Source organism: Lissotriton vulgaris, chromosome 2_1 (assembly GCF_964263255.1).
Source record: "Lissotriton vulgaris chromosome 2_1, aLisVul1.2, whole genome shotgun sequence".
Classification (NCBI taxonomy): Eukaryota; Metazoa; Chordata; class Amphibia; order Caudata; family Salamandridae; genus Lissotriton; species Lissotriton vulgaris.
In genome coordinates this window covers 1,227,310,322-1,227,322,623 of record NC_141687.1, presented here as the reverse complement: position 1 = coordinate 1,227,322,623, position 12,302 = coordinate 1,227,310,322, and the positions used below count along the sequence as shown (strand labels likewise).

The 12,302-nt window shown below is 43.9% G+C and overlaps 1 protein-coding gene across 2 annotated transcripts in view; it reads right to left on the bottom strand.

Moving 5' to 3' along the window:
• The window catches only part of GLB1L2 (galactosidase beta 1 like 2), a 1,156,973-nt gene that overhangs the window by 262,324 nt on the left and 882,347 nt on the right, over positions 1-12,302 (bottom strand). For both annotated transcript variants that reach the window (XM_086956948.1, XM_086956947.1), the window contains exon 15: positions 9,061-9,139. In XM_086956948.1, the coding sequence (XP_086813074.1) occupies positions 9,061-9,139 (79 nt within the window). The remainder of the gene's footprint in view (positions 1-9,060; positions 9,140-12,302) is intronic.

The following is a 12,302-nucleotide window of genomic DNA, read 5'->3' as shown; positions in this document are numbered from 1 at the left end:
CGTTTCCTCTGAAGAGGGAAAAGAGCTTAGCACTTCAGGGAGAAAAGGTTGGATTCTTTTGAATGCTTTTCGTAGGATGTATGAAAAATGTGTGCAGTTAGAAAACGTAACAACAGCAGTTGCTTGAATTTATAAAGAATTCTGATATATTAATGAGCAAGATGTTGTGTGTGTGACACAGTATAAATTACTAGACTTTCAGATAGCCAGAGTGAGTCGAAAGACAGGAATTCTGTTCACATACAGCCAGGGCTCCAACAAGAGCTGCAGGTTAATTCACAATACTCACAGGAGGTTTCAATGAGTTTTCTGGAGGACTTTACTCCGCAAAAGATTCATGGAATTTTGGACAGATTCCGGCAAAAACCAGGGGAGGCTTTGCTAACATGGATTGTACGTTTGTTTTATATAGGAGCCTCTGATGTTATTTTAAACCGAGAAATAGCTGCAAAGTTTTGTGCACTTAACGTTAACTTCGCTGTACAGGAACATTTTAGGAATTACAGAGAAGATAAAAAAATCAGCCTGTTACAATTAGCGGTTGTGGGGTACAGTCATGAGTCAGACTGGGGCTACCTTGCTGTTTTGGGAGCTTACCTAAAGAGCTGCTGCCTGTTTGTCTCCCTCCCGCCGCCGCAGCTAACACCCTTGAGCGGCCGCAGAGCGGAGGGAGACTCCTGCACTACAATCCCCAGACTTCCCCGCACCGGAAGCGGAACCCGCTGAGACCTCTCGCGCCAGGAGGCGCATAAGAAGCTACGCAGCCTCGTTGGAGTGGGCGACCTTGCTGTTTTGGGGGCTTACCTAAAGAGCTGCTGCCTGTTTGTCTCCCTCCCGCCGCCGTAGCTAACACCCTTGAGCGGCCGCAGAGCGGAGGGAGACTCATGCACTACAATCCCCAGACTTCCCCGCACCGGAAGCGGAACTCGCTGACACCGGAACCTCTCGCGCCAGGAGGCGCATAAGAAGCAACGCAGCCCCGGTGGAGTGGGCAACCTTGCTGTTTTGGGGGCTTACCTAAAGAGCTGCTGCCTGTTTGTCTCCCTCCCGCCGCCGCAGCTAACATCCTTGAGCGGCCGCAGAGCGGAGGGAGAGTCCTGCACTACAATCCCCAGACTTCCCCGCACCGGAAGCGGAACCCGCTGACACGGCACCTCTCGCGCCAGGAGGCGCATAAGAAGCAACGCAGCCCCGTTGGAGTGGGCGACCTTGCTGTTTTGGGGGCTTACCTAAAGAGCTGCTGCCTGTTTGTCTCCCTCCCGCCGCCGCAGCTAACACCCTTGAACGGCCGCAGAGAGGAGGGAGACTCATGCACGACAATCCCCAGACTTCCCCGCACCGGAAGCGGAACTCGCTGACACCGGCACCTCTCGCGCCAGGAGGCGCATAAGAAGCAACGCAGCCCCAGTGGAGTGGGCAACCTTGCTGTTTTGGGGGCTTACCTAAAGAACTGCTGCCTGTTTGTCTCCCTCCCGCCGCCGCAGCTAACATCTCTGAGCGGCCGCAGAGCGGAGGGAGACTCCTGCACTACAATCCCCAGACTTCCCCGCACCGGAAGCGGAACCCGCTGACACGGCACCTCTCGCGCCAGGAGGCGCATAAGAAGCAACGCAGCCCCGGTGAAGTGGGCGACCTTGCTGTTTTGGGGGCTTACCTAAAGAGCTGCTGCCGTTTGTCTACCTCCCACCGCCGCAGCTAACACCCTTGAGCGGCCGCAGAGCGGAGGGAGACTCATGCACTACAATCCCCAGACTTCCCCGCACCGGAAGCGGAACTCGCCGACACCTCTCGCGCCAGGAGGCGCATAAGAAGCAACGCAGCCCCGGTGGAGTGGGCGACCTTGCTGTTTTGGGGGCTTACCTAAAGAGCTGCTGCCTGTTTGTCTCCCTCCCGCCGCCGCAGCTAACACCCTTGAGCAGCCGCAGAGCGGAGGGAGACTCCTGCACTACAATCCCCAGACTTCCCCGCACCGGAAGTGGAACCCGCTGACACCGGCACCTCTCGCGCCAGGAGGTGCATAAGAAGCAACGCAGCCCCCGCGTCGCGGAAAGGTGCGTGGGACAGCGCCGGGCTAAGCCCGGGCCGTCTGTGGCCGTCCGGGGCCGGCCGAGGCTGGGCTGGCCCACCCTCCTTATCATTCATTTTTACACCCTTTGAAGGAACAAACAGGACCTGTATGGACTATATAACGTCGCCCTATATAGTAGAGGACTAAGTGGTAAGCTTGCTGCCTAGTGCGTTGTTATTGTTTGCTCGTGCCCAAGTGAATATTTGTTGCATTTATCCATTGGTTACTCGATCATTTGCCAACAATGGGGAAGAAGAAAGAACAGCCAGTTCCTGCGGGTGCCTGTAACACCATAGACAATTATTTAGTTAAGGCAGGTAGTGCTTTGGCCAAAGAAATTGACCGCACAGAAAGGCGTCTCTCATTGGGGCTAAGTTCGCTTCCAGGGAAACAAACAGAGTTAAGCCCACATCTGCCAGTAGCCTCTGTGGCTTCTGTCAGTTTTAATCAAGAAGCAGATGTGGTTAGAATAGATGAAGATAGCTTGCGTATTTCTAGAACCCCTGACTTATCACTAGTAGCTGCTCCTGTAACCCCCGTTAATATAACTGTGCCTGCTGTCTTACAGAAATCTAAGAGACAAAAAAAAGGGGGCCTGAAAATCACAAATAAAAACACGGCTAATAACAACTTACCACAAGGAACTATGGTTACAACAAGGTCCAAATTAACTACTCTAGTACCCCCAAATATTATTGATATGGAAGCTATTTACCGTAAACTAATTGAGCTAATGAAACCGATCCATGACACAATTGATAACATGGCTAGGGAAATACACATAAACTCAGTAATAAAATGGAGAAATATAGCAACGCAACTCACGCTGAAGTACCCAAGAAAGGAAATACATTAGATAAAGAGGATCAGAATAGCACAATTGCACCTAGACATGCCATAGCTCAGGAAACTGTACACATGGAAAGATCTACAAATAACCTGGCTAGTGGCGGCCCGAGAGAAAATAGTCGCCTTGCACCAACTAGTACAGCCACTGTTCCGGAAAAATTACCTTCCAATGGCCCTTCTATTATTACAGGGCATACAGGGTCAGCAGAACAAACGAAGAAAGCCAGTTCAGAACTTATTAGTATGAGCAGGGCAGTGCCTGTGCGAAAAATTTGTAATGTAATTCCTGCTGTGATAAATTTGCCTCCTGAATGTAGTGCTTATGTAGTTATTCTTGCTAACGTCCCAAAGCTAAAGCCTACCCAATCCGAAAATTAAGAAACACTTAAAAATAAAACACTGCATTGGCTTTCTAGAAACTGTGGCTTTCCCATGCATGGGGCAAACCAGATAATCATGACTCAGAGAGTAGGTTGGTTGGGCCTCAGTAAAAAGGAAATTGATGGTGACTGTATCATTATCAATTTCAGGACACCAGACTGGGCCAGGTACTCAATCCTAAAGTCACCGATGACTTCAAACTGGGAATACAATACAACTCTACTCCCGTTAGACTATTTTTATAGGGGCCAGTCAGGCAATCAATCTAAAGTACAAATGAATGATCATCCCAGAGCTAACCATTACATTACTCCCATAATTTTGCCCCTTTACCTAAACTTTGGGACAGCTTTTCAATACTTACCTACAATAGATTTCAGGCATTTGATTCAATTGATGAGATTGATTGACTCAGGAACCAATTTATACCATTGCATGCAGATGATGTATCAGCTGATAGCAGGGGAAAGGCTTCTCAGGGATGCACAGTTGGCTCTAGGGAGACATCGCCTAGACCCGAAACTGATTCAGAAGTGGCTGGCCAGAAGAGCGCAGGCAGTCACAACAAAGAGGGGTTAGCAAGAGATGGCATGCATACGACTGTAACTATAGCCCAACGTAACACCTCTTCTGCTATAGATGCCAGTTTAACTGACAGTCTAGCAATAGCTCAACCCCATACTATTCTACATGATATAATTGACAAAGGTCTTAACATCACCACATGGAATATAGCGGGAATTGCTGGGAAATTAATTACCCCATTCTGGAAGAGCTTCACTACACAAGGGTACGATATAATTTGTCTTCAGGAGACATGGCATAGAGAACAAATCTATGTTGAGGGCTATACATCCTATTGTGTAGATGCAGCAATTCCTGCAGCAGGCAGGGCGAAAGGCGGGCTTTTAACTTTGGTGTCACCTATGCTAACCAAGTTTATATTTGGGAGTTATTCCGAGGTTGCCCCGTATGCACAGTTATTGCGTTTGGAGCCCGATAAAGGCAGGGACCTGGTTATAATTAATTTTTATAACAATATTTTCGTTGTTAACAGGGGATTCATAATCCAAGACATAGGGAGGGCAATAGAGGGAATTCTAGCCCAATCCAGAGATCCACCGGTCATCCTCTGGGCAGGAGATTTCAACATACAAGCCTGTAGACATGCACAAAAGGGGATCTGTGGTCACCTAGGTGAGCAGGATAGTAGAGACAGCGCTCCACACAATCATTTCCCTCATACCAACTATGGAAATGTATTGAACAACTTAGTTGCTAAATTGGATTTGGAGTTGCTGGACTGCACTAAAAATAGTGACAACAGAGAGTGTCCATCATTTAAAGGAAGGGATCCCCATTCCAATATTGACCACATTCTCGTGTCCTGTGGTTCAGCTTACTCCAATTTATGGGTAGTTGAGCATACTGTGAGTGATCACAATAGCATTTCACTGACACTGTATGGTTGGGGGAGTAAAACCTATACCCATGGGAGACCCATTCAAGGGATTACAGCTGAAAGACCGAATGGCATGAGAATAAAATGGGTCAGTATTAACCCCGATCAACTTTTGGTGGATGTTCAATTTAAATGTAGTGCAGAAATAAGCTACTGTCTGGGTAACGAGGTGACCTCTGGTAATTTGCTTACCAATTTATGTAAAATAAATATGGTAATTGAAGATTTACTGACTGCTAGGAGTCGGAAGATGAGGACAACCCAGGTGGTCTGGTTTGACAAAAATTGTGCCCAGGCATTAACTAAACTAAAACTGGCTCTAGATGTCAAGCCAAGAGATATAGTAAAAAATTAGGGAGGAGCGCCATAACTATAAGATCTTGTTGGCAATGCGGAAAAAAGAATTACAAAACGAGGCTTGGTCTAACCTGGATATGGCGGCGGTCACAAAAAACAATAAGTTATTTTGGGAGACTATTAATTGTCCATTTTTAAAGAATGAAAATATCCCCGAAATAACCTCCCATGTAAGTTCATTTTTCTAGGATTTTTAACTCAGATGGGTTGATTTTAGATACAATTACGGAAAACAAATCGAAATGGCAGATAAAGCAGATATCTATCACTTTGACTGAGGTATACGAGGAACTAAGAAAGAGTAAGGGCGCTAAAGCCCCGGGCCCCGACGGGGTACCAGTGGACCTCTATAAGCACGAGATGAATCTATGGGCACCCATATTGACACGCTTATTTAATGCTGCTATTGAAGACAAGTTGCCACCGACATGGGGCCAGTCGATTATTGTTCAGCCTTTTAAGAAGGGTTCAAGGTCAGAGGCATGCAATTATCGTCCCATCTCCCTCCTGGACTCGTCAATTAAGGTTCTAAGTAGAATCCTCCTAGACAGATTAGAAATTTGGGCTGAAGAAAATACCATTTACTCAGCAGTGCAGTACGGGTTCAGAAGGGGGATGGGAACGATGGAGCAGTGTGTAAATCTCAAGCTTATCATTAGTAAATACACAAAAGCCAAAGAAGGTAATTTATTTTTATGTTTCGCCAATCTAAGCTCTGCATTTGATTTGGTTGAACATTCTCTTTTATGGCAGGTTTTATTAGAAATGGGAGCACCGACAGAGATTATCCATTTCCTGGCAAGACTTTATGAAAATTTGTCCAGTAAAGTCCGATTTGGTATTGCTGGTGAATGTACCCCCTTTTTTAAGATTAATAGAGGCATTCGGCAAGGATGCGTTTTAGCACCCCTTTTATTTTCTCTATTCATAAATCAAATTGAGTTAATTCTTAGATCAACCTCAGCGGATGCTCCTTTTATTAATGGTAACCCCATCCCAATACTTTTGTACGCGGATGACGCATCCTCCTGTCACGTACTCAAAATGGTCTCCAACTCCTTATTAACAAATTCCAGACTTTTATAACTAGTAGGAAATTGTTAATTAATAAAGGTAAAACATTTGCAATGTCATGTGGGAAGAAGATCAGACAAAATAGGACTTTTTATCTAGATGAGGAGAAATTAGAAACTGTTAAAAAGTTCTGTTACCTCGGCATTAAATTTTCTGGAGATGGAAGGTGGGCCAATGAACAGGAAAGCGTACGTTTTAAAATGGTTAGGAACACTAACAGTGTTTTTAGATTCGCTGCTAAACTAGGGGGCCGCAGAATCAAGGAGATGGTGTCAATCTACAACTCAAGGTGTCTGTCATCAGCCTTATACAGGGAGGGCGTATGGGGTTACCACACTCACAGTGGCAAGCTAATTCAGAATGAGGAAAACTTATTTCTGAAACGCATGCTCTGTGCCCCGGCTTCAGCCTCCACTGAGATAATTCATAGGGAAGTGGGCCTAAATTATGTCAAGGATTTAACAGCCCTGCGCCCGCTGGCCTTATGGCGATCAATCTGGTCAAAAACTGAAACCAAATTTACCCAGGATGTGATAAATGACTGTCTAAAGCTTGACTATTGTTCACGTATACCATGGCTTAGACACATTCAATTTTGGTATAAAATACTTTATGAATTTGACCCTTTTCATGAGTTGGAGCTGGGTGCTTCTATATCTAAAAAAGTGCTTAAAGAATGTTTTTTAAAATATAAAAGGAACGCCAGGATCATCGAATGCGCGAAACAAAGCACTTTTACTCTTTATCAGGAGTATAGCGTAAGCGAAGGCTTCCAATCGTATCTAACAGTAGTACAAGAAGCTCCCATCGTTTTGTATTAACTCGCTTACGCTTGGGTATCGTGCACCACTTTGTGGTGTAAGAGGAGTTAAATTAAGCGTTTGATTAAGCAGCACAGCACCTCCCTATGCCCTTGTGATGGTACGTCTAAGCAGAGTAGCTGTCATTTTATGCTGTTTTGTAAATTTTATACTTCTTTTAGGAAATTTTATTTAAAACCCATCTTTTTAAAACATGAGGTACGATGCACTAAGGCAGCTATGCAGACAATATTTAACCTTTTATGTAGCCACATATATTTTAAAATGCATATCTGCACGAAAATTCCCCTTTAATATTGCGAATTTTGCACATACGTCTTTAGAAATTGCACAGTATGTATTAACTTTATCGACAAATCATGTACTACCTTTACTGATTGTTAGCATATCTCACTTTATTGCGAACTTTGCACATGCATTATAAATGTAAATAGTACTACTATGTGTATTTTTGCTCAAGGAGGATTACTATTCGTCTGTACTTGGCATCTGATGATTTAGAATTTAATGTTGATACTGATGGGCTAAATACTTTTGTACATGTAAATGTCATGTTGTATGCCTTGTTTTTTTTGTTGCTATATGGTTATATATATATGTATATATATATATATATATATATATATATATATATATATATATATATATACCAAATAAAGCATTTTGAATTTGAATTTGAGTCAGACTGGTCAGTGAATGATAAACTTTGGTTTACATTGAGATCCTATGCAGAGACTTATGGAAGAAATTTTGAAAAAAGATATTTTTAAACAATATTTCGAGTGGGGAGAGCAGTCGCAATAAGCTTTTGAATCAGCAAATGAGGCTATACAATATGCTTTAGATGTGTGGCCAATACAGAAAGGAGACATTGAGTTACATGTGACAGCTCAGGGCAGTATGCCAATTAGAGTATGTGGGAAAACAAGGAAGACGAGAGTGCTCCTGGGCTTTTGGATTAAAACATTGCCAGATGCTGGAGAGTGGTTTACTTCCTTTGAAAAATAGTTGTTGGTGTTTCCCTACTCTGATAGACACTGGGCAGATACAGTTGTTTGTGTGCTGTTGAACTCTGTTAGACACTGGGCTGATAGTGGCTGTTATTCACAGTGCTTCCGTTTAAATGCAACCTCATGCCAATAATTGACATGATGAAGCATTTCACAATAAAATATAATGTGAAATTGTGCATTCGCATTTAATGTAATTATGTGACATTTTGCCATAACTTTGCATATTTACGTGAAGACCAAGTACACACATTTTACACACCCCTAATTTAACACACTTTATTGCTTTTGAAAAGTACTGGGGATTTCCAGCATGAATTCTCTAAATGAGTGAGCTGTTCCGTGAATGTATCAACACGTCACTGGTGTTAATTCTACAAAGGTAAGCACCACTAAGGAGTAGAATGCACCTTAGTTCCTAAAAAGGGTCAACATGCTTCATTCCTTAAATGCTCTTGCAAGTCAATGGCAAATCATCAGGGCCTTATGTAGGTGTCCAAATCTACCTTAGGAATAAGCTATTGTGTGTTAAGTCCATTATTTCTAAGTACTATCCTCACAACTCTAGCGGTCATGTGAAAAAATTATTTACACGAAATGTCAGTATAAATGTAGGTGATACATTCACGGAACAGCTCACTCATTTACAGAATTTAGTAAGCAATGGGGGATGTGTGCTGGACAGTTTAACTCCTCTTACACCACCTCATTGTCTTTGGATTACCAGCATGACCATGGGCTATGTGGACCAGGTAGCAGAAGGCATAACAGTGACTAGAATGCAGGACTCCTTTCGGGACAGCAGGGTTCTAATGAACAAACCAACTACTCTTACATTATTCTAGAAGCCTGGATCTGTGTTGCTTTTCAATTGCTGTTTACATTGTCTCTTGCTAGGTGTTAGCGTCCATTACAAAGTACTTTCCTGTCCACCTTTAAAGTTTGCAAAACTTAAAGAGAGTTATTCGGTAGTCCAAGTTCCCCAAGTTTACTGTTTTTCCCTGTGCTCCCATTTATGGTAAGACATAGAAAACCCACCTTTGCGTTGGTCATCCAGCTTGAGCCCGTAGTTCACTCTGCCACAATTTTCAACCAAAATTTTCATTCGCCTGTAACCCTTAAAAGAGGATTTTGAGGTAAATTTTCAAAGCAATCAATGTGATAGAAGAACAAGCAATTAGGAGAACGAATTTGTGCAGAAAGAGAGTGAAAGTAGCTTAGGATTTACTTTAATGCACTAATACAAAGGAATTAGCAACAGACGTTTCATTCGCAACTTCACAAAATGGACAGCAGGAGCTTCAGAAAGACACACACACAGAATTGCATGCTTAACCCTTGTTCCCACAGATCCTTACATGTACCACTTCCCACAGAACCCAATCCTGGAAAGGGTGAGGCTAAATAACAGAAATTTAGAACAGAAAACACTGAACTTTGGCCTGAAAAATTGGTCATGTTTTCTTTCGCCCATTTCCACAATAATGTTTAGTAAAAGAATATACTGAGGGCCACACGCCTACTGGAGTGGAATATCTGTTAATATGGCTGAAGTAGCTGGCCAAATGAACACAAAAACCCTCTGTGGGAACATGTCTGTTCAAAAAAATATCTTACTGGTAGAGAAATATGATGTGATATGGTTTGCTTCCTGACGCTTGTTCCCTTCATGTTTCTTTGGAAATCAACAAACATGTAATGATCAATCCGGAAGATTTGAGTTCCAGCGTCTAATTTATGCAACCTCTTTATGTCCATTGACAGTTGAGCAGTAGGAAATGAAGATGGGAGAGAAATCACCTGGTTATTATGAAATGTGATTGACACCTTACTATTGGTGATACCAATGGCGTTGGACTCTTGAATCTTTCAATGATGTCCACCTCTAATAATTCTTGCAATTCGTCCTCTACTGCTCTCTGAGGGTGGAAAGGCACTTTTCTGTGGTACTATGCTAATGGTTTCACCTGCTCATCGATGTGCAGTTGGACTTGGAAGTTTGCAATTTTCCCGAGGTCTCTGTATAGCTCTGGATACTTGTGCACGATCAGGGGCTTGTCTTCCACCGTGTATAGGACTGCCATCAGTATCAGACACTCTGCAGTGTGTAGACTTAGGAGCCAGTCTGCTGCTGGGGGTCATCAATAAAGTGAATGTCAGCCTTGATTGATCAGTCTTGGTACGTGGGGTTTGTTCTAAACCACCCTACGTATGGCAGGGGATTTTTGGCCATCCACATGTATACTCTTACATCAGCTCGTCTTAGTTCCAGGCAAGGGTTCATGGGGTATTCTGCAGCACAGACGTAGTTAAGTGATGCTCCAATGTCAAGGACAAACAGAACATGATGGTCCCCCATTCGAATGTACATTCAGGTACATTTCTTCATTCTTTTGTGGTGTGCCACCATGAATACATAAACATCACAGTCTTGCAAGATAGGCGAGAAGGATCTCACTTGTGACTTGTGATGATGATTTGTGTGTTCTCGATGTGGCTTGCAATGTCGCTTGAAACCTTGGTGAACTTGTGGATGCTCTGGCATAATGTAGAAATTGCAAATTTTTTCTTCTCCTCATGATACCGTGTGGTGACACCTTGGACATTTTTTCATAGTGATTCTGCTTTTCCACATCTATAGCACTCCTATTTGTATTCTCAATATTTCTTCGGATGTCCCTTGTTTCCCTGATGATCGCAGGAGATTATCCTTCTCTGCTGGTCTTGACGACTGTAAGAAATAGGGTTTGGGTATAAACACTACTCAAGCAAGAATCCCCAATCCTTGTCAGGGGGAGGTACAAGCAAACCCTAACTCAACCTGTGCTGAACCCTCTGGTAGCTTGGTACAAAAGCAGTATGGCTTAAGATTGAGGAAATGTGTAAAGTATTTATTGAGCACTTCAAACAGTAATAAAGTGGAAACATAACCCAAGAAAAATCCCACACCAATTTAGAAGAATAAAGTGAATTATAATAAATAAAACAAGACCAAATTACATGAATCCAATCAGTAGAATTGAAGCTATGCAATTTTTAAGATTTCAGTGGAAATAGAGCCAAAAGGCACAAGCATCAACTTTAGTTATCTAGCTGCGCTGGACCGGGACAAAGTCACTTTTGTCTCTCACCATTCTGTCATGGTGTTGAGATCTTTGATTTCTTTTCCTCTCATGATATATTGTGGTGATGCATTGCATATTTTCTCAGAGAGATTTCAGTGAAAATAGAGCCAAAAAGTAGAAAGTGCAAACTGTGGTTATCTGGTTGCAATGAACTAGACCAAAGTCACAAGTTCAGGCCGACTGCAATGGAGCACGGGCCAGCTCAAGGGATCCAGTTAGGCACCTTATCTCCTCGGTGAAAAGAATTGCAGAGTCCTGCATCGAGGATGTGTTGTACAGCTGAGATGACGCTGGTTGGAGATGTGTCACACAGCGTCGGTTCCAAGGAGCTGCGAGGCTACAATTCGAGGTCCTGTGTCTTCGTCGAGGCAGCCGTCAACGAGGGGGCTTGCAATGTGGAGTCCTGCGTTGAAAATGCATTGGACACTGGTTGGTTCTGAATAAACTGCAGGGCCTTCAATGTGGAGTTCTGCGCCGTCATCAGGCCTGCAAATGATGAGAGCCTTGCAATGTGAGGGACTGTGTTGGGATGCATTACACAGCAGCAGTTCTGATGGGGCTGAGTGATGTAAGGGTGATGCAAAGACCTTGCGCTGGTAAAGTCAATGCAGCAGAGGCGATGAGTTGATTCTGGTCAGGGTTGCGCCAAAAAGCAGAGATGTGTTGGTTCCGCTAGGTCCAAAGATGGGCAGGCAGAGCACCTACAGGCCCACTTCCAAGGACCCAGGACTGGGGTGGCACCACTTGAGTGTACTGGATCAAGAGATGCAGTCCTTCTCATCCTATCCAGCAGAGTGGTAGTTTTTTCAGCAGCTCAGCAGGTCCAGAAGTGTACTGAAGAGTTCGGTTAAGGGTCCATAATTTATAACTGGTCCCCACTCTAAAGTGGAGGAAACTTCTACAGGTTTCCACCACAGGGGAGGAAGGCATCTCCCTTCCTCCCGGTCCTGGCTCCATCTTGTCTTGGGTCACAAAAGACAAAACCCTTTGAGAGAGTGCTCTGGCAGAGCCTTTATGATGGGCAAGTGTGGTTGTTGGACAGCTCCACCCTTTTACTTAGAGTGGCCCATCCTGCCAACACCTATCTTCCCTTATTATCACTGTCTAGGAGCAATACACAAAGACCAACTGCCAGATACCCTTTTTTGGTGGAAG